This window comes from Barbatula barbatula (genome assembly GCF_947034865.1).
Source record: "Barbatula barbatula genome assembly, chromosome: 11".
In the NCBI taxonomy this organism is placed as follows: Eukaryota; Metazoa; Chordata; class Actinopteri; order Cypriniformes; family Nemacheilidae; genus Barbatula; species Barbatula barbatula.
Window position 1 is genome coordinate 22,864,747 of NC_136774.1, and position 27,204 is coordinate 22,891,950.

The following is a 27,204-nucleotide window of genomic DNA, read 5'->3' on the forward strand; positions in this document are numbered from 1 at the left end:
TACTATAATATTTATTTATAGTCTACTGTAGTGTATTATGTTTCATTATATATTTTGCCACAACTTCTGTAATCGTAGTATTCTACAGTACACACTTTATTGATCGTCTACTGTAGTGTACTATGTTTCATTTTATATATATATGTGTGGGGGGGTATATTATAGTAATTGCTGCACTTATGTAATGTATAGCCTACTATAGTGGTATTCTGTAGAATTATCTATATAGAATTGATATGCTGTTGTAAATACTTTCGTATACTTAAATATATACTATACAAATGTTCAAAAATACTATAATAACATATTATATTGAGCTGTAGGGCCGTGTTTCCCTGTGAGGAACTTTTTGAATTGAGTTTATCCAAATTTGATTATTTATAATTATAAAATGGCAGGCAAAAAAGACAAACACTAGCATCTAGGAATTTGACTGAAGTTTACAATAGTTAATAATACTATAATATACGAGGGCAACATTGTTAATCTATTAAAGAAAAAATCATTCCTCCCCTAATTTTCATAATTTAAATACTTAAAACATTAATGCCAAAACGTGATGAAGCACTAAAGTTTCCCTTAGCAAAAAAAAACCTGTGGGGTTAAACCGTATAATTTTTACAGGTTTAATGATTGCTTCAAAGGTGTGTGTGTGCGTGCGTGTGTGTGTGTGTGTGTGTGTGTGTGTGTGTGTGTGCGTGTGTGTGTGTGTGTGTGTGCATGTGTGTGCGCGTGTGTGTGTGTGTGTGTGTGTAGGGTCAAAGGATTCCCTCCCTGCCCTAAGGGAAGTCGGAGGGGGAGGGAAGTGCCTGCTGTTCTCTCTCAAAATGGAGTGACCGTCACGCCCAGAGAGAGAGAGAGAGAGAGAGAGAGAGTGAGGGAGGACTTCCAGCAGTCCGTGGAGAAGAGGGAGTGGCCGAGCAAGGGAATGAGAAAGTGAAAAGACGTGTTGAGTCAGTCACACCTGACAGCTCTCCGAGTGAACGGCACAATACAGGAAGAGTGTTAGAAACCAACTCGACCGAGAGAGAAGAGCAAACAGAGGAAAAAGAACCATGAGGGACACGGCAAAAAAAGGAAACGGAGAGAAGAGGACTGTGGGTAAGTGTGGCACCTTCTGATTCACTCCCCTTCCTCCCTCTCTCTCTCTCTCTGAAACTTTTTCTTGATGTTTTGTGCTTTGAATGAAGCTTGTTTGAGTCAAGTCTTGGTGAAGTTGTTCGTCGTCACATCCATAACCGAAGAGAAATGAATATAAAATGCAGATGTGCTCAGCTTTTTCAAAACAGCTCAGCAATGATTCTTCTGAGCAGCGTGGAGTCGACTGAGCGTTCTCAAAAGTGCTGTAAAAGTTGCAGAACAAACACCAAAGTTCTCCTTTGACCTGCTATTTTCACCCTGCGATGTCATGAGTACAAACACACACACACACACACACAAACACACACACACACACACACACACATGTGTGAAAGACACGAATGTTTTCAAGTCATCCTCTGCTATCATGGCAGCGGTCCAGTTCAGCACACTCTGGGACATTCCTGTCTTTCTTCAGGAGAGCGTTTCTCTGCGGGCGAATGCATGTCGACATCATTCCAGCCTGTCATGAAGATATGATGGAGTCCTCGGTTGTTTCATGGAAGTATCAATGATGTTTCTCTGAAAATTGGTACAAATTGTTGAAACACACGAAGAGTGCGAATGAATGTAGATTGTAGAGGTCAAATAATCTGGATGTGATGAGAAATGTTTGAGTTCATCTTCAATAATATCGACGATACAAATCTGAGCTCAGTTTGACACATTGTTGCCGTCTCTTCTGAAATCTCACATCAGAGTTGAGTCTAGGAGATTGATGTCTAGGAGAAACGATTGAGACATTGAAGAGATCTCATCTGTGATCGTTCTCACGGACGCGCCGCTCTCCAGGCAATGCAGTGTTTTTTATTTACCTTTGTTCGGCAGAGGTTACCGCAGGTCATCATCGTAAACCGGAGATTTTAACATGGTCAAAACAAAGTCTCTGCACTTTTATTGGTACCTGAAAACATTTTAACAGACCAATGATATGTAGGACTTTGTCTCTTAAACTATTAACCCAGAGATCTAGTCTTAAATCAATTGAATGTATTATCCCACCAACAATCAGATCATCTGATGTCTGCAGAACTGAGTCCATTATCATCAGATTCTTTTATTTCTCCTCGCGTGTTTGTGAACCTTTTTACAATACCAGCTCGGTCTGTATATTTAAATTCACTTTTACCAGATTTACAATACAAAAGTTCTTCTGAGGATTTACAAAGGGTTCAATTTACTGCATTTAGTATGAACTATAAAGCCCACGTGACTGTAAAACAATGGATCTCTTGATGTCGGTGGGCGAAGGCGGTCCGCTCTGTTTGATGTCTTTCAGTTCGAGAACAGCTCATCTGTGAGTTTTATCATCTCAGTAAGCCAGCAGGATCTCGGAGAAACAGTTAACGAAACGATGTATTATCACAGGGGTGTGTGTTGTGTTAGTAATAGTCATTTATTCAGTGCGTGTTATCTTCATTTACTAGCCCAGGGGATTTCAGAAGTGTCTGGACAAGCACGTACTGAATCAAGCCGAGTCTTGCTGTCAGATTAGAGCTGCCTCAAAAACCTTCAGACATGTTGAAAATGAGAAGATGTGATCTAAAGTAAAAGAGAAATATTGGAGAGTGTGCACGGTTTATGCATCACTCGTTGAAATCCCAATTTAAAAGATAGTATTCCTCAGTGTTTAATACAGTAAAGTGTGGGAAAACTCCACAATATTGTGTCGTTTTATTGTATGCACTTACACAGTGTATTAATAATACTTGAATGGGCTCATACTACAGTTTACCACACTTTACTATAGTAAAATACTAAATGATACTACATTTTTATGTGGGATTTATATAATGTTGGTAACACTTTACCAAAAGAAAAAAATGTAAAGTCCCCGTGAACCGGAAGTTGAGATTGGTTTTACCTCCGTATTTTGGACGCATTTCTGAGTGAAATGGAATTTTGAATTAGAAAAACAATGGGCGCGGCTTTCGTCTTTATCTGCGATTTGATTAGATGTATAAAAACGGGAGGAGTTTACGGATGCTCCGCCCAAGCCGTCTAACATGCGTCATTTAAGATGGATAGTCACTACAGGACGGAAGTGCATTTTAACTGAAGATTATGAGGGCAGACACATTTTTAAAAGAGAAATATTTCATTAGAAAATAGGCAAATTTTACATTTCACTGGGACTTTAATGTATTCCCTAACAACAAGAGGAATATATTTTTACGGCATTTATTCATCTTTGTTTATGTTATTTAATACAAATATAAACTAATATGTGTACTTTATTTGTCTTTGCATTAACTGCCAACTTTTGATTGTAAAAATATACAATCTTAGATCAAGATAAGCACACAAAACCTTGCTGTCAAGTGTAACACTAATAAAATCTGTAATGCGGTTCATCTTTTGCAAAGCTCCTATATCCTGCTGATCAGCAGATTGTGGACCTGTCACTTGGGTGCTGAGGTCATTTACAAACAAAGAGGAACAAACCAAATGCTGAGACATTCTGAAACTGTTTACTCACATCGTTGTGCTGTTAAAGTCCCACCGAAATAAAAAATCACAATGCCTATTTTTTCATGAAATATTGCAGTGTTTATTGTAAAAAAAAAATTGTGCCTTCAATTCTTCAGTTAAAATCTGAATATGCACTTCCGTCCTCTAGTGACTATCCATCTTAAATGACGTATGTTTGACGGCTTGGGCGGAGCATCCGTTAACTCCTCCCCTTCAACTGTCAGTCTGCTGCCAGATCCATTTTAAAATGCAGCGGCTGATTTTACACATCCAATCAACTCGCAGAGAAAGACGAAACCCACGCCCAATGTTTTTCTTATTCCAAATTCCATTTCACTCGGAAATGCATCAAAATACAGAAGTTAAAACGATTGCAACGTCCGGTTCACGGGGACTTTAAAATAACTTCTGACGATGGATTTTGTGAAAAATATGAAAAACTTTTTATTTTTGACTATTCAGATTTCTCTTGTTCAATTTCAGTGATATTTGACCAGCTGTTTCCAAACATAGTTTTAGTCTGAAGCACATTTTGAGCTCCAGGGACACTAAACCTCCTTCATTCTGCAGATGTGTCTGGAAGCAAAAGTGACGATGACGGATCGTTTCCTGTAAAGATTCAGGGTGCAGGTGTCGACGCTTTTGAGCTGCAGGTGAGCTTTAAAAACCCAAAACTAGTAATTCAGAGCAAGGGGGGGGCGTGAAAGATCCAGACTTAAGGTTGTTAGGTCAAACCAATATAAAGCAAAAGTTAACTGATAAACATTCACCGTTGTGCCTGTAGACTTTAAGATCATTTGTCTAAGAGATATAAAGCAGTTTTTTTTCTTTTTTGAGTATATTTTATTCATTGCATCAACAGTATTTGTCACCTTAAAATGATCATTCACCCCAAAATGATTATTCTTTGATTTTATTCACACTCTTGTTTTTCTTTCGTGGAACACAAAAGAAGATATTTTGGTGGTTTTGTGTTCATTAATGGGACCGAATGGGGTTCAGTGTTGTTTGGTTATTGACATTTTTCCCAAATATCTTCTCTTGTGTTCCGCAGAAGAAAGAAAGTCATGCAGTTTTAAAATGACATGAGAGTGAATGAAGTGATAAATTAATCATTTTTGGCTAAACATTTCAAACAAATCGCCACGATGTTATTGACACACGAGGTGTTCAGATCCGTCTGGCGCTCAAATTCAGTTTAGTTTACATCGACTGCGCATGCAAATCATTTCAGTTATCTGATAAAATATTTAAAGATCATCAAAGGATGCAAATTGAGAGCTCATCTCTCACATTATCTGTGTTTGAGTATGCAGATATCTCTTTGATGTCTTGCGTCTTCTCTGTGCAGGTGAATGGATTCTGGCTGGTCCAGGACACCATAATGAGCTTGTTGGGCAGAGAGGAGGTAGCGCCCCGCACGTCCCTCGCTCTGGCCCTTTCGGGCGTGACCCTTGACCTCCTGGCAGAGCTCCGGGATGTCAAAGGATTCAAAGCTGGAGTTACTCTTCGTCTAGTGGAAGGTAAAGACCTCGCAAGTAAACGTGGGCTGCATTTGTGTTTGAGAATCAGTGTTGACTGACACAACTTGCAGCTGTTGGGATCTGGTTCAACCCGTAGACCGGCTAACACCGTCCGAAACCACCTTAACCTGATACAAATGCTAATCAGTCATGAAATGACAAAAACCTTCACTTTAACAAAAGCAAAACCATGGTTCATTTTTCTAGGGAAAGTTGGCAGATGATCTGTTCCTCCGATCCATTGCTATATAGAAATGAAAACGGGCTGACTGACCCGCTTGGACTTACTTGAAACCAATTAATGAATTTCATAAAAAAAACATTTACCGGTTTGGTTTCTGTCAGCAGGGAGCTCAGGGTTTGTGCAGAAATCAGTGGGGGTTTTGTCATACTGGTTTAGCAACTTTCTGATTCGCCGGGGTTGTTTGATGTAAAATGTAAAGCCAAGTGAGTCACAGAGGACTCACCGGGAATAGTGTGGGAAAATGATTGTTCACTGAATTACAACATTACTCACTGGACACATTAACACTCTCCCAGATAACATTCGCAAATATTCACATTCATGAAGTTTTAATGGCACATTTTAACGATAACAATAACTGTTACTATATTTACGTTCACACCAGCGGACGACAACAATAGCTTTATGTTTATTTGAAGCCTGCACGCTGCAGTCACTAAAATCTTTAGTTTTGCATTCCCAACGTCTTTTCCCTAAAATACGACAGCAAAGGTTTGATGCTCTCTCTGAAGGCTGAAGGTGCGCTCGTGGCTGGGATGTAAAGCTTGCTTAGACTCATGAGCGTTACATATACAGGTGCATCAAAATATATTTTCAGAAAGTAAAACCAATATATTATTTAGATTCATAACACACAGAGTGAAATATTTCAAGCCTTTATTTCTTGAAACTTTTCAGGATTATGGCTTACAGATAAAGAAAACCCCAAATTCAGTGTCTGTATAGAAATGAACAGAGTTTTCAGAAGCCTGACATTTCTGTTTAAAATAACTTTATCTGTAAGCCATAATCATCAACATTTCAAGAAATCAAGGCTTGAGATATTTCACTCTTTTATGAATCTATATAATATATTAGTTTTCCGAAATGAGTGCCAAAATGTGCACCTTTTTCACGATATTCTACTTAATTGAAATGTATGATATTTCAATAATACCTGTATTATATCTCGCCGACCACTACGGTCTTTAATTTAGACATAAAAGGCGCGCTGCGATCACCAATAGTCAAACGTTATCCACCAGAAACTGTGTTTTATCGTTCATCAGCTGGAAAAAATGGTACTGAAAGTGATCCAACCGATATCGTTCTCTGTTTCTGTTTCTCATGAAATCGAACCTCTATAGTTATCGTTGTAATGCGAACAGCCCATTATTGTATTCGTGTGACCTCTGACCCTTGCGTGTGGGTTACAGAGCCGTACTCGCCCCGATCGGCACAGGCTCACCTGGGACGTGTTCAAGAGATGCTGAGAGCCGCCGGACCCCAAGATGCCTTGATGGAGGGCCGATCGCCCAGTGTGCTTCACACGCTCACCCAGACATCTGGTAAGTATACATACAAAGTATTATAAATATGTTTTTATATATATATCAATTGATTTATGTTGACGCTTATGACTATAAATGTGTGTTTGTGTGTATTAGAAGCCCCTCCCACACCCCAATCATTCAAAAACAAACGAGCCAACAGTAAAGCAGAACAGTCAGCTGAAGCCCCGCCTCCACCCGCCTACATCCAACCAGGAGCTTCGGAACTTCCCCCTTTGACCACCCTGCTGCCTAACAACACACACAGCGATGTATAACATACACACACAATACAAACGCATTTAATCTCACATTTCATTTCATTGCTACAATATTGATCTTACTTGCGATTCTTTCAGATATTAATAAATAACAATAAAACAATTATTTTCTAGCATCCCAGTTACCTGTTAGACCTGTCACTCAGCTGTTGGAACCCGCCCCCTGGGTTTAGAAAACTGCAGGGCGACTATATGTACATCAGTGTTCACACGCTGGAGGGCAAACAGTGTGACATCACTTCCTCTCCACGTGGATTTTATGTCAACAGGTAATGCCGTAAAAAAAAAGCCCATCACCAAACTGATACTGTTATTTTTGCTGTTTTCATTGAGTGTTTGGTGTTTCAGATCGACACTTGATGTGTTTGACCCTCGTCCCGCGGCATCCACTCCAGTGTGTCACTGTCTGACCGATCTGCTGTCTCACCTCAGCCCACAGTTCAAACACAACCTCGGTGCACTGAAACACAGGTGATGCTCAGACACACACTCGCACACGCGTTCACACTCGCCCGTTCGCTTTAGTAAGTGTTAATGTGTGTGTCCGCACAGACCGTCACTTCCGGCAGAGGAAACACTGTCCACTCCGGCCCGCACGCTCAGCTGGTTGGGCATCTCTTCGATTCATTCACACAAGTCCAGTTTCAGCGGTCGACTGGGTTTGGATCAGGAACTGAACACACAGGTACTTTCCACATCTGCCCTCACACACATATCATATCATATCAGGGGGTCAGATGTGGTCTTATTGTTAGAGCGTTGGGCTTGTGATCAGAAGGTTGCTGGTTCTAATCTCAGTGCCAGCAGGTCATGACTGTAGTGCCCTTGAGCAAGACACCTTACCCCTGATTGCTCTGCAGTAATGTGTCACTGTATAAAACTACTTGTAAGTCGCTTTGGATAAAAGCGTCTGCCAAATGAATAAATGTAAATGTAAATTACAATGTGTACATATACACTTTTATGTGACTTTAAAAAGAATATCTATCGTTGAGAAATTGCTCAAGCAACGTCGTCTAAAGCATTTAAGGTGGCACTGGACTAGATATAATTTCATTGCAACTCAAATATTGTTGTATTTATGTCTTCTCTTCACAGTAATTAATAAAGAATATTAAAACGGTTTTGTAAAAAATAGCTGCTGAAATTATTACCTAAAAGAGACCACCGGCAATATTTTCTGTTCTGCCTTAAAGCATCTGCGCACACGGCTATGATGTTCACCCCATCAGGTTCATTCACTCTTAACACACATCACACCACAGGAAAATCTGATAAGATAATCTTTAGAGCCGTTTATCAGCAAGAGTTTACTTACCATTGTCTGAAAGTCGAGAAATCGGCCCCAATATCTTGTGGCTTCCATTGTTATGCTTCATTTGTAAGTGTTTTTGGATAAAAGTGTCTGCTAAATAACTAAATGTTTATGTTGAACTGTTTGCTTTCCTACATTCTCCCAAATCTCTTTCTCTGTTTGTTAGAAGAAGAAACAAATATAAAGTAATTTTCATTACTATGGTACTCAATGGGGTCCGAGAACTGTTTGGTTATAGACATTCTTTCAAATATCCTTCTCTGTGATCATCAAAACAAAGACATTTGTACAGATTTGCCACGACTCGAACTGTTTTCCATCAGAATAATTGATTACGAATCAAATAAAAGGTAATACTATACAATAAGGTTATATTAGCTAACATAAACTAACAATGAATACTTATATCTACAGCATTTATAGTTCATGTTAAATAACACAAATAATCTTGAAATAAACTCAATGAATTAATGCTTTATTGTTCATTGTTAGTTCATGTTAGCTAATGCATTCACTAAAGTTAACAAATACATCCTTCTTGTTTATAGGGACATAAAAGAATCAAATGAAATTGTGCCTTTGCTCATTTATTGATAAGTGTCCTTCAAATTGTGCTTTCGTCAAAAGACCTTTGGTAACACGCTTGAACTTTACCAATGAGAACAATAATAGTATTTTGTCTTTCACTTCAAAGAAGGAGAAGGATGTGTTGGTCTAAAATAAGGAAAATATTTATAATTAAAAAAAAAAATTAAGAAACATGCATAATGAGATGGATGTTAAGATGTACATTAACCAAATAACCGAATTCAATATCTCTGGTGTGTTTTAGGCCCCAGACTGGAACAAAGAGATCCAAGCAGCCAGAGATCTTCCACAGAGAAGTTTAGAGGAGAGACTTCAGCGAGACAGAGCCTTACTACAGGTCTGAACCCACATATACTTAACTATTTTTTTAAAGCATTTTTTTACTGCTGACATTGTCTGAATGCAGAGACGCCCCGTCTTGTGTCCCTGCAGGTCAACTCTGCTTTCATAAGCGCTGTTACTCAGGCTGCCGAGAAAGTCATCGACGGTTTGGTCGACCCGCTCAACGATTCCCGCGAGGAACCCGCTTTCTTATGGGGCGGTGTGTTCATGAGCGTGCCGGCTCACGGTGAGGAGTGGCTGGGCGGAGAGCGAGGTCACAGGGCGGCTCAGCGTCTGGAACTGCAAGGGGTTCAGTGTTACAGCGACCTGGAAGGAGACCTCCAAAACCTACACACCATCCCCACAGCGCTGGCCGACTACCGCGGCGTCCGGCTGTCCGCGCAGGCTCTGGCACCCGGCCTCCAGGGCCCCGAGCAGGCTGAAGTTCCTAACGGGCAGTTATACGGATTCAGTGTGGGTCCTCTGGAAAATCCAGCGAGGCGGAAACTCCTAGAACTACTGGCTCAGTCGGCAAAGGCTCTCGCTCTGCAAAGACACGCGGTCCTGGGACCGACCGGCCATCAGCTGCCTCTCTTCACTTCTGTGGATGCCCAGGGAATTCTGGGGGCCGATGGTCGGTATTACCTGTTGGATGTGTACCGGATCATGCCTGCTGATACCAACTTTTTGGTGGAGGACGGTGATGGAGTAGAAACGGAGCAGGAGGCGGCGGGAGGTGATGGATTTCCTAGGCGGTACCCTCACGCTTTGTGTCGTTTACGACCGGAGCTGGTGAAGGCCTTCATTCAACACAAGTGAGTCTGCGTTTGTTTTTAAACATTGAAGAAACTTTAAACCTTTAAATCTGAAATCAGAGGTGAACATCTTTCTAACCGCAGTGTTTTTTTTTTGTTATATGTTAGACACGATCAGTTCTCAGCAGGCGTGAAAGCTCGCATGGAGGAGAGCGGAGGAGTTGAGGAGTGTATTAATGCCTGTGAGATGCTCAAACTCTTCGTTCTGATGTGGTCACTTGTGAAATGTTACAGATCTAATGGCACGTGTGTATTCCTGTTTTCAGGTGACTCTCGCAGCACAGACGCGGTACGCGGCGCGTGCAAAGATGTGGGATCTGTCAGCGACATCATCTTCGAGATGCGTTTCAACCCTAATGTCTTCTCACCAGGTCAGCTTAAGAAAAACTCTCCCTCAAAAACACATTCACATGCATTTACAATTAATAACACAGCCAAAAAGCACAAGGCATTGTGGGATTGACTCATTTATAATGGATACGTGCAGTGCTTCCTACTGACTTTTTCTTGATTCGGGTAGGTGTGAAGTTTCCGGATTCAGAGCGTGACGCGGTTGCGCTCCAGAAGAGATTACTGAAGGAGGCCGCATCTTTCATCATCAACGTGCAGATACCGGCATTTGTGAGTGTTGTGTGTTGGTGAATGTGTGTATGTTCTCACAGATGAGTGATGAACAGCATGTTAAAGCGGCAGTGTGTGTGTTTTCAGATGAACGATTGCATTCAAGGCCCTGACGTACCCATGGACGGTGCAACTTTACGGCAAGCTCTCCATCAGAAAGGAATAAACCTGCGATATCTCGGTCGAGTGATATTGACCATAAACCAATCAGATCTTAAGAATCAACTGAGACACATCACGGTAAGATCACACAAAAAACACTCGAATGATAATGGATATTATATTTCAGAAGATCCACATGAAAAATATTAAAACTGTTGCATACTGTAGTATATAAGAGTAATCTTACTATAGTATACCAATGTATTGCAAATCTATAAGCTGTAGTAAATACGGTAGTATACATAGAAGGGTTCAGGGTTTCACCCCAGTTAACTATAGTAAATATTTTAGTAAAATTCGTTCTTTTTTTCTTCTGTTATGCTCTTCTCATGTCTTGCCATGTTTCCTACAGAGGTTGGTCTTCACAGAGATCGCAGTACGCTGTGCCCAAAGGATATTCAATGGCTACATTCAGGTATTTTCATTTATTTGTTATAAATGTCCAGTGTATGAAATTTAGCGCTATCTAGTGCCGAGGTTGTGAATTGCAACCAACGGTTCACTCCACCCCTCCGTTTCGGAGCACTACGGTGGCTAAGATGTCGTCACGCTTTCCTTCTTTGCCGTATTTACGAAACTCGCTTTGTCGAGCCGTTTGTCCGTTTAGGGCTACTGTAGAAACAACATAATGAAACTATGTGTATGTAGATAGAAATAGCTCATTATAAGATCATAAAAACACAACGCTTCATTATGTAAGGTAGTCACCCTTCTGAAGACAACGTTATGTATATTGCATTTCTGTCAAAAGATCCTCCAAAAAATCACACACCTTTGGACCTTTAACATCAGAATTTTTTACTTTACAAAAATCAAAATGAGGTTGAGTAAATAAAAGTGACTGTAGTTCTTACGTTGTGTTTAAGGGGGTGGAGACGTCTAACATGTCTGCAGCCGTGAGTCATTTCCTCTGCTGCTTATTGGTGCCTCACTTCAGTTCAACATCAATTGGGGAGGAGCCTAAGAAGCGCTCCAGAAGGCGTGGCCGTGGAGGGGGAGGGGCTACGGATAGCACCTCTTGGAGTTCGCTGAGTGGCAACGAACTGTGGAGTCTGATATGTCAGGATGCTCAAGAAACCTACAGACTTAAAGAAGGACTAGGGTGAGAGATGTTTGTTAAAAAGAGCCATCTTTTCACCCGTCTCATATTGTTTGTTGTAGCATCATATTGTAACTTTTTGTCGCAGATCAAATGTGGATCATCTAGTCGAGCACTACGGATTGCAGAAGATATCCTTGTTGAGAGAGATGTGCTTGAAGACTGGCATTCAGGTGTTCTTTAACTTCAATTATATATACTTTGTTATTTTCTTACAGTTTATTTTTTATATTTTGTTATTTTTTAATGACAACCTAAAAATATCATTTCTATGTACAGCTTGCTGTTTAATATTAGAAATGATCATTCAGACTCATCCCTGCGAAGTGTCAAGTGAACGTTTTTAATTTAACTATTAAATATTTGATCAATCTTTTTATATAAAAAAATACTTGATTCTGATTGGGCAATTGTGTTTTTTCTGAGAATCAGCGCATTTGTCAAGAACCTGAAATTTGTCCCGCAGCTCCGTCTCAAAGAGTACACGTTCGACAACCGTAACAAGCCGCCCATCTCCTACGACGACGTGCTCAACATCCTGCCTGTCATCAAGCACGTAACCTTGACGACCGCCGATGCCACCAAGAAGTTCCAGGCAGCCCAGAGCAACCTTCAGAAAGGTACCCGTGGAAGTTCATGAAGTTCGTGCGCATTGTAGTGATCATATGGCTTGACAGCATCATTTTCTTCCTATAGGGTTATTAGAGCAGGCGTACGAGAAACTTAAAGAGGCTTCATATCTGTTTGGTCGTGTGTGTGATGATCTGCACCCTGAAGCCTGTCACTGTCTGAGTCTCCTGGCAAAAGTGGCGTATTTACAGGGCCGTCCCGCTGAGGTACGTGTACTCTTTGCTGAGTCAATGATTTGAATGATGGCATTTTTATATAATACAGCCTCTTAGGTAACTGATGGTTTGCCAGTTAATGAGCATTATGATTTAAGTGAAAGTATAAAAGCACTTTTGAGTAAACCGTTCTGCTCTGACACGCCTAAAACTGTGACTGCTATATATAAATGATGTCTAAATTAGGGACCGATTTACATTTTTAATCGAATTAATGAAATCTAATTAATCGCAATTTAATCACACATCACATTTGGGGCCAACATATAATTTAAAGCCATAATAAGACAATACAGAAAGTAGCTTCAGATGTTCAGAAATAGTCATTCAAGTTTGAAACGACATAAGGGTAAGTTAATGTAAATAAGTATAATTATCTATCACCAATATATTATTTATATTTGTTATTATTTAACTTTTTATTTAAAAACTGTTCAACTTCTTTGAAGAATGAATGCCATTCAGAAATGCAGTAAATTACTCTTTATGAATGAGCCGGTGATGAATTGATTCACCCTACTGATTCGATCAAGAAACGTATTCATTTAGAAACGAAACCACACTGCCAGACGCGCAACTCTTCTTGGGCTTTATATTCTTTTTATGTTTTCGTTGAAAATTTGGAATGTTGTCTATAAAAAATATCTTTAAATTCATTTCTTTGTTGTATAAAATCAACATGTGCACTCGTAATTTGCTGGACAAATAGCACTAGTATGAGATTGCGTTTATGTGATTGCATAATTAGATAAATATGAGACAAAAGCTCAATCCGGGTCATTTTTAGCAATTTTAGGTTCTTTTTCTGGCAGTATTCTGTATTTAATATCATTGTTGCCAGCATCATATTTTTCACCAGTCAACTGAATGAAATGTATGACCTACTTATGTCTGGGGCGGGTGCGTTAAGATTTTTAATTGCTGTAATCTTCCATAACACGTAAATTATAGTTAATGCGTTAAATGCACAGCCCTAGTAATGTGAATCTTTGACCATTTAGCATCATTTTCTCCCTCCATAGGCTCGTAGCGTGCAGCTGAGGGTCGTGGTCATCAGTGAAAGGGTTCTAGGATTCGATCATCCCAACACCATTCGGCAATACGTGAGTGAAGTTCTTACAGAACAACACAGGTGTGTTTCTAAAGATGTGCAGTATGTAATGCAGTCATGTCTCTTGTGTCAGGTGCTGTTGGCCGTGTATCTGTTCGCCGGAGGTGAAACGGCCCTCGCTCAGCGTTGTCTGTATCGTGCCAAAGTTCTTCTCTTGACGGTTCACGGCGGAGATCATCCTTACACCGCAGTCATCGATGCAAGTTACATTTAACGTATTTGAACTCGCTGAAGAGAACATCTTAGACCTCAGGTTTCCCAAGATGATCAAGTTTGGTTTGTGGTTTTGGGAATCTACTCCGAAACCAGCCAGTCCAGTGTAAACCAGCTTAAGCTTGTTTAGGATGTGTTTTTCAGCAGGGTGTATAGTGCCTACACAATAATCAAAATAAAATTTTTGTTCCCATTACATGTTTTGATCCTAAACGCTACTGTGATCCGTCGACTTTGTGCCTTGCAGGCGTCTCTTGGACTGATTCTTCAGGGAGAGCAGTCGCATCAATACCTGCAGAGTGCACTGAAAATCACCAGCTCATTCAAAGGAGACACAGACCTTACGGCAGCTCTCATGTAAGACGTTCTGATGTTCTTAAAGAGCTCAGATAGCAGGTGCACACTTCAGACGAAGACAAACTGAGCGTTAGTGTAGCCTAGAAGTATGAGAAGTTGATCGATGTTGAGATTTTTTGCATGGGAGGAATGACTTAACTTAGTTCCTTAGGATGTCACTGCCTTACAAGATTTAGTACAGAGCATAAGCTTATGACGATCATTATAAACCCAGACAGGCTGGGCTCTTATTTTTGTGAATGTACATTAAGTCTCTTTGGCATATTTCTGCTTAAATACATGTGAAACATTGATTTGAGAGATGCTATTTCTGATTTCTTGTGGCTTGCAGTCTCCATCTGCTGGCACAGAGGCTCTGTGTGTCTGGTGACTACAGAGGAGGAATGAACCTCGAGAAACAGGCTCACAGCATCTTCCAGAATAAGGTGAGCTTTTGTGTTCAGGTGAGAAGTTAGTGATTCGAGCCAAATGTACAATGGTGTTCTGAGATTGCTTGTATATTTTTCAACAGTGGGGTGAAGATCATCCCCAAACTAAATGCAGCTCAGAGTTCCTAAAGAACATTACCCAGCAGGCTGTGCGTGTGGAGCGGTCCATTCGTCAGGGGGGTGTGGAGCTTTGTGATGCGCTGCCTGAGGTAAGCTCGATTCGAAAACATCTTTTAAAAGAACCAAGGTGTGCCTTCCGTTTTGTTTTAAACGATCATTTCTTCTGCCATCTACAGAGTTTGACTCCGTCTCTGGACACCACACTGGAACAGCTCGCTCTGGTCAATGGTATACTCAAGACGTCATACATGTAAGGAACATCCCAAACTAAAATAAGAAAAGGATTGTGTCTGTGTGTATGTTTTACGAAAACAAATACAATTGTAAGCCGATAATCGCTTATTATAAATGAACTGTAACGTAAATAAAATAAGTTAAATACTGTTCCAGTTTTGCAGAATTGTCAAGTTCACATTCGGTTTATTTAGTGCAAACAAAACATAATGAATGACTTTCATTGTTGTTATTTAAAGCACAAGGATTATGGAGTTCAAAGAAATGCTTAAAGAAAAAAAAGCAGCAGAAGAGGCTGAAAAGGCCAAATCACAGTCGACCAATGAGAAAGAAGCTTCGGGGCTTCAGGCCAACGATGGAGAGGCGACTGGGGATGAGAAGACCAATGGGGAACAGGCGCAAGAGGCCACCGAAGAAAATGCAGAAAGTGAACGTGCCAAGACTGATGCAGTAGAGAAGAAATCTGACCAAGTCAATGTTAATGGTGAGATTGCCTCCCATCAGCATAACGGAGATTGTCCGACGAACAACGGAGAAGAGGAATGCCGATCAGACATCACCAATGGCGTCTCGACTAAGAGCCAATCAAAATTGAATAATATTACAATGTCTGCAGTGGTAAATGGAAACGAGTGTGATGTGAGCGAAGGCTCGGGCGATGTGAAGAAACAGGTTGAAACAGAGTGAGATTTTGAAGTATGTGAATGAAATGAAAGACATTAAAACATCTAAATTTTACATTTTTACAACTAACACAAGTGTGCAGTGAACATTTCTTTCGGTTTTGAATTTAATAAAATCTCTTTACTAGATTTTTACTGTCTTTGAGTGAATCCTTGTCGGCCTACATCAAACAGAAAGTTCTTTATTGCACAGTTTTCTCATCTTGTTCATTTCCATTTATTTAGCGAATGCATTGATCCAATGTTACGCAACATTTTGTCAAGAGCAAAAGAAAGCAAGCTAATAGCCGCCGCCTTATTCTACTAAAGAATAGATCAGTCGGTTGGTTAATAATTTCCCCCATCCAGACTGCTTTAGTTACATCGGCGAAAAATAAAAAGATTTTAGTTCAAATTATAATTTTTTCCTTAAAAAAGGGATGCACAGACATTGAGCATGTCTTTTCGGTGTCCCCCCGGAAGAGCTGGAGGAAGTGTCTAGGGTGAGGGATGTCTGGGCATCTCTGCTTAGACTGCTGCCCCCGCGACCCGGCCCCGGATAAGCGGAAGAAAATGGATGGATGGATGGATGGAAGACATTGAGCATTTATTTTCAAATGTTTTAATTATAATTCAATCCATCAAAATAATAATATAAAAAAACGTAATGAAACGTTAACAGCATCTTGTTTCACGCGTGTCTATATTCCTCAGCAGTGTTTCTCTCTCAGGATGATCTCGAGATCTGTGCAGTGTTGGTACAGCGGCTCTGAAGTCTCAGTCCACGTACAGTCTGCTAGTCTGTTCAGATTCTCAGGAGGGAACTGAATGAGCGCTGTGTCATTAAAGACATCCAGAAAGCGTTGTGAGCAGGGCAGAGACGTCTCCTCACATACACCGATCACCTTAAGATAGACGAGTCAAGGGCTGCAACCGGTCTCAAGAAAAAAATCTTACATTTACGGGAATCTAATGTGCATCTACTGTCTAAAACTCATAGGTCCGGTTTCACAGACAAGACTAAAATGAATCTTTGACCGGTCGTGACTCAATATAACTTGCTCTGAAATGTCTCAAAATATATCAGTGCCATTGTTTTGTCTTATGATGCACACCAGTATTGTATTCTTCTAAGGTATTTTTATAAAAGCGTCAAATCAACTAAGGCATAGTCCTGGCTTAAGCAAAGCCATGTCTGTGACACCGGGCCATAGAGCTTGGTCCATTTCAAAGGTGTAAGATGACAAAGGATACATTTGATAGACAGCAGTAATCTCTTACAAATTCTCTCTGTATCATCCTATGCAAATAAAAATAAATAAGTTATTTTATTTTGCACCTTGGTATTTAAATAAGATGTAATACCACATTTACCTCTCTTGAATGCCATGAAAACTGTTGCCTATAATAACAATCTTTGGCAATGTCTGAGGCGACCAGTTTTTCCACAGCATGTTGTTATACAGAGCTTTCCCACAATGCATCAGGTAGAATAGGGTAGGTTGACACACGGCTCGCTTCCCCTCCTGGTGAGTGTACAGAGACCATTAGAATGAAATGACGAGTGAAACCAATCTTTTCACTACAGTAAATGCGATCATTGTAGAGCTGCAACTAACGATTATTTTAATAATCGATTAATCTGTCGATTATTTGTTCGATTAATCGATGAATCGGATACAAATTTTTAAAAGCATTCATTTTCAACCCTTTATTGAAAAATAGAACTGACATTGCAAAACATATTTCAAAAGCTTTATTATTACTTATTATATTATTATTACAGCTGGCTGTGGTTTACATGATGCATTTCCCATCAAGAAGCCTCTCATGGTTTGCTGTTTTTTTCGGGTCTCTCTGATGGTCTTTCCTCTACCTCCGCTCTGCTTTTTTAATTTATTTTTTCTCCGCTATGCTGCGCGATCAACTTTTTTTAGTCCTGTGACACACTAGATGCGTGGCGTGAGCGTCTCAGAAGCCTGGCGTGACCGTTTTTAAATCGGCTCCCATGTTAACAGGTTAGAGCTTGCACACTGCCTGCGTGAGACGAGCCGCACGGAAAACGCGTGCATGCTAGGAATTGAATCGACGCCTATTTTTCACGAGACACGCAAGCGTGTTGGAAGCGTTTCCAGGCAAAATAGAATAAGAAAAGATGTTTATATGTAATTGTGTACATGAATACATATTAATGAATGCCATTTTGATGTTTGAAAGCTAATCATCAACCATTGATCGTATTTTCAAATTGAATTTCATTAAACCAACATCTACACGTTACGGGGTTTACATGTCCACTGTAGAAAACATCAGGACTTAAATCATGTTTATAATGCATTTTTGGAGAAACAACAAGTGAATATTGAAATAAATTATACATTAATATTCCTATTAAGTATGAGATATTATTACTAAAATGTTGCAAATGAATACTCCAATTAACTACTTTTTTCCATAAAATCTTCCTCCAAGAAAATGCTTAGGCTATATCCAATGAAAAGATACATTGCATTGAATGGGAATATTAATTTATGTCCATCTGAAACACATATTGCATAAAGTAAACTCGTGCATCAATTGATTACGTTACAACTTTAATAACATATCTGAGAATCATCTTAATACGAATTGTGGTTCGTATTAAACCCCAAAATGTATTGGTGACTGAATTATTTTTGTTTTTTATGCTCTTAACAATGTGATTAAAAATGGAAAAAAATATGACACACTACAATAACAACGTAGTGTGTCATCTGAGTGACGGTCCAACATCAGGTAATAAATCTACAAAACATTTGGAAATGTTATTTAAATAAACAGACAGCCTACTTACTCATTTTTCGGATTTTGGAAGGTGTAGGTTATGTGAAAAAAGTTTAAACTTGTCGTGAATACAAGACCCTTGTCTGTCGGCGGCCTCTCTCTATGTCACCTATAGCAGCAGCAGCGCGCCAGCGCCGCGTCAGGCACGGTGCTGGTGTGCAAAGATACAGAAAACACGACGCAGCCGCCACAGAGCTGACACGCAACAGAAACGCCACGCTCACGCCACTCAAACATGTGGCGCGCGTTATAGTCGCGCGATACAACGAATCGATAATGAAATTCGTTGCCAACATTTTTAATAATCGATTTTTATCGATTTTATCGATTCGTTGTTGCAGCCCTAGATCATTGTCTACCTCATTTTCAGTTAACACATGGAAGCCGAGCTCTCTGAGGGCATTGCACTCCGACACAGAAAACACAGGGTCATAGACACAACATCTTCCCACTGGAATCTGACAGAGGAAGAGAACATGTATTGTGTGATAAACATTTGATGTGTTGTGTTGTGTAGGCAAGGTGTGTTTGCTTACATGGAGTGTCTCCAAAAGCAGTAACAACATGGCAAGCTGGTATCGTGCAGATATGCAGGAGGCAAAGTTTCCCAAACCGTAAGACACACAGTCCTTAAGAGACACGTCTTCATTCTTCTTTGAGGAGACTGAAGCACTGGAGGCAAGATGCTCAGACAGGACATCTAAAGGTTGACAAATGAAAATGTGGTTTAAACTGCAGTCCATCGCACACTATGGATGAGATGTATTAAAAAATGACCCACTTCTCCATTGCAGCCAGAAGTCTTCTCCTCTCAGCTCATTCCTGTGACGTAAAGAAGGTTGAGTTTGTTTAAAGGGCACTTAGTGAACGAACTGCTATATGTTATAGTGAGTGGCAGACGCTCACATTGCGTTTATTATCCTTTGTTTATCCACTTGACACTCAGAGACCTGACGAGAGTCTGTTTTGTGCTGTTTTATTCGTCGGGAAGCGCCTTTACGACGTCCTGCTACCTGCCAGTCATCCTTACAAGCCATGTTAGCTAAGACTTGTCAATCAATCGCAAATGCACGATAATTATATAAAATCGCGTTAGAGAACATTTCGATTACTATGTGAATGCATTTTATATTATTGGCATTAGTGATGATATTTCAACTCAATGCTACGAATAGAATCGCTCTTGCGGGCATGAGATTGTTTATGTGTTACACTTTGAATGTTCCGATCGAACGCTGTTTCATATAAGCAGTTCCTAGGAGTTTTATAAAAACTTATAGCTTACAAAGACACATTGGTAAATTAAATTAATTATAGGTATTTGCTTAAAATACGTATTTTGTGAATTTAAGAGTGGAAATGATTGCAGTCAGAAACATGAAAAACCACTGCAATTTTATGCATTGTTTTGAATTATGATATCAACGTTGATTGATTGATTTATTATTACTATAAAGTTATATTTTTATGTATTTTAGCGTCGTGTTAAAAAATAACCAAATAGTTGTTTCGCTGAAATAAAAGTCCGCGGGTCACTCCGGCCGTTGCACGCGCGCGCGCTCGAACCGATGACATCTGACTAGATTGATAACCCGTTTTTTTGTCAAATTTATGCTTTTAAAAAAACTTTATATTGTTATAAATAAAACGAGTTTATCGTTTAGACAAGCGTTCAATATTTTGAAGAGTAAGTATTGAGAAAAATAATGAAGTTTGTAATCGAAGGGAACGGCGTTAAAGGTGTGCATCGTTTTATTCTCTAGTATCGTTTAAATACCGTTATTATTATATGATTAACTTTAGTCAGAATAGTTTATGTTTTTGAGAAATGTGTGTTTTATTATTGTCAGTGTTTGGGAAAGCAGTTCACGCCCTGTCGAGGATCGGTGATGAAATGTGGCTGGATCCTCTGGAGAAAGGGGTGATTTCTTTATTCATTACCTTTATTTGTTTATAGGTTATTTCTTTAGCATTTAAATTACTATAACAATCGTTAGTAAAATTCATAAATATAAAAGTATATTATGTTCTACAGTTTATCAATTCCCAAAACATTATAGTGTACATTAACAAAGATTACTGCCGTATACTACAGTTACTATAGTAAATACTGAAGTACGCTACGGTATATTTCATGTGGGTAGTAAGCTGCCTAGACAGCAGCACTAGGTAGTGACGTGCCTGCACCGATATGTCAATTTTGGCCGTTGATAGGAAGCCGATAACCGATATAGGCCTATTGGCCGATATACACTATCTAGATACAATACAATATTTATTTATAAAGCACATTTAAAAACAACCAAGGCTGACCAAAGTATTGTACAAAGCAAAACATAAAAATACGGGGCAGAACAGGACGATAAGAATAAACAACTTATAAAATAAGACAAGAATATAAGCAATAATCGTATCAGAGTCAATGAGTATTAAAAGCAAGCGAAAATAAGTAAGTCTTTATAGAAGATTTAATGATGGAAACTGAAACAAAAGACTTATATGAAAACATTGACTGCAGAAAACAAGGTAACCGTTAGTTCTCTTTTCCCCTGTTAAATCATATATCAAGCCAAACTTTATACTAGTTAAACATTATTTAAACATCAAACTTTTCTGGTACGTGTTTATTCAACAAACAAACGATAGATGTTCTTCCCGAGCAGCCCAGACAAATGTTCTCAATAGCCACGAGTCTAACAGATCTCAAGACAGAAAGCATTCAGACAGCAGTCTGATTCAAACCATATGCTTTTGTTCCTATAATTTACACATTCATAAATACTGTATCTGATCGCGACAGAAAGACAGAACTGTGCTGTATTTTAACTGTGAGCAGCTGAAGAAGTTTGACCAGAGGAAATCATTTATAGGATATAATATATCGGCCTAAATTGTATTATCGGCAGATACCGATAACATAAAAAATGAACGTTTATCGACCGATAGGGCTGATAATTTATCTTGCATCCCTAATTTAAACTATTTACCAGATACCCATCTCTCTCTGTCTCTCTCTCTCTCTCTCTCTCTCTCATTTGTAGCTGGCTGTCAGATCAGTTAACTCATCTCAATCAGCTTACGGCTGTTTTGTCTTCACACCTCTGTTCTTCAAGCAGTACATTCTTCAGTCAGACGCCCAGCAGGGCTGTAAAGCTGCTAAATGCAAACTAAACATGAAGGTAATGAACATTAACTGTATGACTGCCACTGGTTGACCGAGGACCTTCATCACGTTATCGTAAATATGTGAATGCTGTGCTGCGCAATTATCAACACAACAAACAAACCCACAACATACTACCATGCGTTTTATTTAAAGTACCATATAGTGTTCATCGATAATCAAATGTGCTTTCGTGTCATGTGTAGTGTGTGCTTCCTCTTTTCCGCTGTGTCGCTTGGAGAGAACGCGGTGTGGACAGATGCGAGATATCCATCAATATCCCAAACAACAGGGTGATGTTTCGGTTTCACTGCAGACACGGTTAGTTCATTTACAGGTACACATCTGGAGAAATCTGCTCAGAGAACGTTCTCCGTTCTTAATTCACACTGCTTTATAATTTATCGAGACGTATCATATTTGTATTAATTAACCTGCTGGGATTTATTCATGTGTTTCAGGAATAACTAAGACCTATAATCTGGGTTATCAGGAATGTGAAGCTTTGCAGGCTGTTTTCCCATCTCACCTCTGTCCAAACGTCCTGACAGCCCAGCCCAAGTAAACAAACCTAAACACATATCGAATATAATTATCATGCTCTTTAAAATGGTTGATTTAATGATGCGATTTAGCTATATTTCTTTTTCGTGTTTTTTCTGTTTTAGACTTTTAAGTGACATTGTGGTGCATTTCCCTGTTTCACAAGAGGAGGTCACTCTCTCCGTTTCCTCTGCTAAGATGTCTTTGAAGACCTTCTGTGAGGAAGAAAATTGTAAGGAAATGTTTGTATTATCAACTGCAAATTGCATTATCTAGATCTGACCGCCAAGAGGTAATACACTTGGACACAAAATTGGTTTAATCATGTAAAATAACCAGATGTATTTAAATATGTACTGATTTGAACATTAGTGAGGTCGTGCTACTACTGTTTAAAACATTTAGTGTAATATAACATTTAATTACACGCTATTTTTTCTGCTTAATTGTTATTATTTCTTACATTTACATTTATGCATTTGGCAGACGCTTTTATCCAATTATACTATACAATTGTTTCTGATTATGTGCTACTATCCTTAACTAGTAAGCTTGCATTCTACTTCTGACATTATCTTTATTTTATAAAATTTTGAGTAAAGTATTATTTCAAACCCATTTGCTAAGGAAATTAATTCACTACATGATATTCTAGGAACTTCTGTCTATTCAGATGTTGTACAGTTTGGAATTGCATTCATCATTTGTTTGATATCAGCCCGTATTAAAGGCATGAACACGGAGCTGTCGCTGCACCCCGATGAGTTTGATTACTTTCAGGTTGGAGTGGATTCAGCAGTGACCTTCTGCCTTAAAGAACTGAGGGTGAGTGAATATTTTGAATACACAAATAAACAGGATTGGTGTGTGTGTAAGATGCAAGCATGTTTTTATTAGATCTGGTCATGTGTATTTAATGGGCGAGTCTGTCCGTATTCATTTTAATAGTAATTTATTTCTGTCCCGGGATGTGCATATCCTATTCATGCCATCGTATATCATACATGTGAACTGAACAAACTGTTCTATAAACGTCCACCTAAACGAAATAATGTGCATTCATATTTTCACTGGAACATTTGATTCTGATCGGCAGGCTTCTGCAGTCTAATGTTTGTCCTGTATAGTGAAGTGTATCGTGGACCTCTGTCCCGACCAATTTCCATCACTGTGCTCATAGTACTCTACAATTATTTTCCACTCACATAATGCAGTAGTTTCAATGTCAGATCAAAAATTCATGGTATTTTACTGTATGTATTTATAACTAAAATCAGTGGCATACGGTAAGCTAGTGATTATTGCTAAATAAACATCTCGGGCGAGTTTTTTTTTATTCATTTGGCATATACATAAACATACAATGAATGATATGCAGTGAAATGTTTTGTGAAACACACTTCCCACAGTATGCAATAAAATTATACAAGTAATAAAAATATAGAATACAAAATCGAAAAGATATCTGAAAATGTAAGATTTAGAAAAGGTTTAGAAATTTTTATAAAATTTTTTTTTTATAGTTTTTAAACCGTAGATGTAGAAAATGATTCCTATTCCTCTGCATTCCTCCCCCCTTAGAATTCACTCCCTAGACTCATTTTACATAAAACACCCCAAAAACAAATATAAATATTCAGTATTTACTAAAAAGCAATGAAACATGAATATATTCATTTGCTTATCCAAGCTTATTTTGTACTCTTTTGCTCAACCTTTGACCGTGTTTTCCCGGGAAACCTGGTGGCACTGGAGTGTGACCCTGTAGTACCGACTCCCTTCATGTACACGACTGGCTGCGTGCCATCACGTCTTGGCAGACCACAGTGTGCTTTTGTCAGTCACTGATTCATTGAGACGGATGCTTGGACAGTGACCAGCTAACCTGTCACAATGAGTTACAGCTCCGTGTGGCACACTGCGGTCTGAACACACATGACTGACCTTCTCTGAGAGTTTAAAGACAGGTCAGATACATTCGTACAGATCAGCATGTACCTTGTGCATAAAACGCTGTACCAGACAGTCTTCATCTCTTGAAATTCTTCAGAATTCTGCAGGGCTTCCTCTAGTTGGCGCTCATGGTTGTCTTATAAATTCAGATGCTTTAATGCATAACCATGAATTATTCTGACACGACTGTTTATGATTATTTTATCTTTTTTTAGGGGTTTTTAAACTTTGCAGAGTCACATGGTCTACCAGTGTCTGGACAGTTTGGTGTTGCTGGACAGTAAGCAAGGATTCGATTTTCAACACTAAACAAGCATACAGTAAATGCATAAAATCTACTTAAACAAACAAATAAACTAAATAGGATTTTGCATTATAAAAAAGTTTTAAGTTTAGAGCTAAGAACGATCTCCATGATTTTGTTCTTGCTTTATTAAATTTGAATAATATTCAGTACATTAAAGCTGATATCTGATTGTTTGCTCTTTTAGGCCTGTTGCTTTTAGTGTAGAAGACATGATTCTGGGGGCCAATGTCGTGTTATCCACCTTAATGGATCAAAACCAAGAAGGTTCTTTATCCGCACCAGGGTGATTCATTTTAAATCTCTTATTTACAGGGACTATGTGTGTCAAATGTTGTCATATATGGGCGTGCTTGACATAAAAAAGTAAAACGGTTTAAACTCTCACGCACTCCCTGTAATATAATCCCAGCATTCCCTCCTGTGACATTGTGTCATATCTTCTTCATATAATGTTATAGCAAATTAGAGAGACTTTGCAAATGAAAAACCCCCACAACACGATTAATTTGCTAGAGCTGTCACATAATGTCCCTGTCTGAGCTTCGTCTGTCCAGCTGTGACGTCACTAGAGCTGTTTGTATTTGTTTTATGTTAGTGCGTGAGCATGTGTGTGATTGCACACATCTGGGTCACCTGTAGTCCGTCCCACGTCACTGCTTTATTGATTAAACAGTCGGCTGAAGGCAATAATCCATACCTAGAATATAAAGTTTTGATTTAGGACTTTGTGTGAGCAAGGTTTTATTTGTTGTGTGAAAGCTTAATATTTACATAATTTCAACAAAGTTTTGTTTTGTGTTCAGACAAAGTCTACGGTACAATAGGCCATTTGAGCTTATCTCGTTTGAATGAACAAACCTCCTCGAGCTCCTGAGAATGAAAATTGTCATTATGAATACAAGAATAAGTTGCGTCACCATTCAGTCATTATAAATCTTTTTTTTCCACTTTTTTCACAAACATTTCCAAAGTTAGTGGGGACCTATTTTTGAAGTGAACTACTCCTTTAATGGCATGTTTGTCCCGTGGGCCTCACTTCTGGTAGAGGGCCAGATCCCAACATAGTTTAGCCCCGCCCCCTGGGGTCCAATTCACATATAGACATGCATTCATGTTTCTTTTACATAGTCTGCCTCACTTTCACAGGGTGTCTGACGTCTGCAGTCCTTCACTCATGTCTGCACGTGCTTCTGTAACCGCAGCAGTCACGTCACGCACTGTTCAAAACTAAACTCCGGTGTCTGCTATGCTTAAAGACACACATGCACACATCAAACGACACAAGCATGTATTCAATAAAGTATTGCAATATACAATATGAAATACCAGTTTAATCACGTGAACAGATTTTGGTTTGTTGAACAAGGCTTGTACTTAAAGATTCAAATCAAAATTTAAATGACATAAACAAATCTGTACCTTTGACATTATCTGTATCTCTTAGGGATGATGGAGCAGTCTGTCCTGTCAAGAACACCACGACTGCTGTAGCAGATATCTCCTTCGGGCCTGCTGAGGCAAAGGGTGCTGATATTGTGGGTATCGTTGATGAGGAACGGGTAGCTTCCAGTCAGAACAGCGAGGTCTTTAGCCCAGCGCACCACATGAGCAAAATAATTCAGTTTAATCCAGTTGAAGAGACCCGGCCAAGATCAAGCTCAATTACACCGGTGTCACCGGCCTCCAGCCAGTGTTTTAAGGTATGGAGGTTTTTCTCACTATAGCCCAGTTAGCATTCAGCAGCATTGATTTATATTTCATTCATTTTCTGCAATAGCTAAGGTTCGGTCAGAACCCATTCAATCAGCTCTGACATAAATCACATTAAAAGATTTGACTTAAAACCCTCAAAGATAACTATGATTGTGGCCTGGGCAGAACTTCACAAGGCTTAATTTGTTGTTTTTATTTTAAAAGAAGTTGAATGACTTGTGGCTTCTGCAAACAACAACGGAGCTCATGGTGGGCTTGTCTTGAAAGGTTTTAAACATTTTCAAGTGTTTGGCTATGGAGAAAATGAATGATGTTGCATTCGCTGATGATGTTACTGTCAGAACCCTGCTGTTGAGTTCTACAGGGTTATGATGTGCTAGCTGCAGTTTTGTGACATTTAACAAAAGCGAAGCACAGAATATTGACTTTTTTGTGTCCCCATCAGATGCGCTCTCTGCTCTTTGGGGCTGTGTTTAGTGACGGAGGGGGCAGCATCACTGGAGATTTGCCCAGCCTGGTGTGTGCAAGTGATACAGAAGAGGATGGAGGGGTAGACGACAGACTCGGGTAACAGCGCACAGTTACCCGACACAGGTAACAGTAATGAATGGACTTGGAGACTGAACTGCATGATGTGCAGAAACTCAGCCTTGCTATTCTGTCATGTTATATTAACAGTTTGTTTGTTCTTAATTAAATTAAATTATCTTAAATTAATATGAAAACTGTTCTTTATATACTGCTGTCAATGGAAGACTGTTACGTTTTACAACCTTAGTTCTTTACATTTTATAATATATATATATTATAAAATGTAAAGAACTGTTTTAAGGGTTGGAAT

At 39.2% G+C, this 27,204-nt stretch overlaps 3 protein-coding genes across 4 annotated transcripts; 2 read left to right on the forward strand and 1 right to left on the reverse strand.

The window, feature by feature from the left end:
- The first annotated feature begins 908 nt into the window (after positions 1-908).
- LOC306900354 (clustered mitochondria protein homolog) lies at positions 909-16,011 on the forward strand. Its single transcript, XM_079467245.1, has 26 exons — positions 909-1,101; positions 4,183-4,265; positions 4,964-5,135; positions 6,576-6,707; positions 6,807-6,961; positions 7,085-7,239; positions 7,319-7,441; positions 7,523-7,655; positions 9,118-9,210; positions 9,306-10,009; positions 10,118-10,191; positions 10,276-10,380; positions 10,530-10,630; positions 10,718-10,870; positions 11,145-11,207; positions 11,659-11,894; positions 11,980-12,064; positions 12,358-12,511; positions 12,588-12,727; positions 13,759-13,839; positions 13,921-14,046; positions 14,308-14,417; positions 14,749-14,842; positions 14,929-15,054; positions 15,142-15,215; positions 15,439-16,011. Exons 1-26 carry the CDS (start codon positions 1,056-1,058, stop codon positions 15,884-15,886), a joined length of 3,966 nt encoding a protein of 1,321 aa, XP_079323371.1. The 5' UTR covers positions 909-1,055; the 3' UTR covers positions 15,887-16,011.
- srrd (SRR1 domain containing) lies at positions 16,005-19,923 on the reverse strand. Of its 2 annotated transcripts, XM_079467246.1 has the most exons (7): positions 19,591-19,923; positions 19,466-19,506; positions 19,221-19,384; positions 19,044-19,142; positions 17,236-17,387; positions 17,116-17,161; positions 16,005-16,766 (listed from the first exon to the last, which is right to left on the reverse strand). In XM_079467246.1, exons 1-7 carry the CDS (start codon positions 19,719-19,721, stop codon positions 16,572-16,574), a joined length of 828 nt encoding a protein of 275 aa, XP_079323372.1. In that variant the 5' UTR covers positions 19,722-19,923; the 3' UTR covers positions 16,005-16,571. The 2 variants fall into 2 exon arrangements, with proteins under 2 accessions (XP_079323372.1, XP_079323373.1); XM_079467247.1 differs by lacking the exon at positions 19,044-19,142 and having other exon boundaries at positions 16,449-16,766; positions 19,591-19,896.
- Positions 19,924-20,390: 467 nt separating this feature from the next.
- rad9b (RAD9 checkpoint clamp component B) lies at positions 20,391-26,934 on the forward strand (the record flags this gene model as incomplete). The annotated part of the gene is made up of 11 exons (XM_079468158.1): positions 20,391-20,424; positions 20,535-20,605; positions 21,726-21,863; positions 22,054-22,168; positions 22,309-22,408; positions 22,516-22,622; positions 23,109-23,215; positions 24,559-24,623; positions 24,835-24,933; positions 26,095-26,350; positions 26,809-26,934. 11 exons carry the CDS (start codon positions 20,391-20,393, stop codon positions 26,932-26,934), a joined length of 1,218 nt encoding a protein of 405 aa, XP_079324284.1.
- Positions 26,935-27,204: the final 270 nt, after the last annotated feature.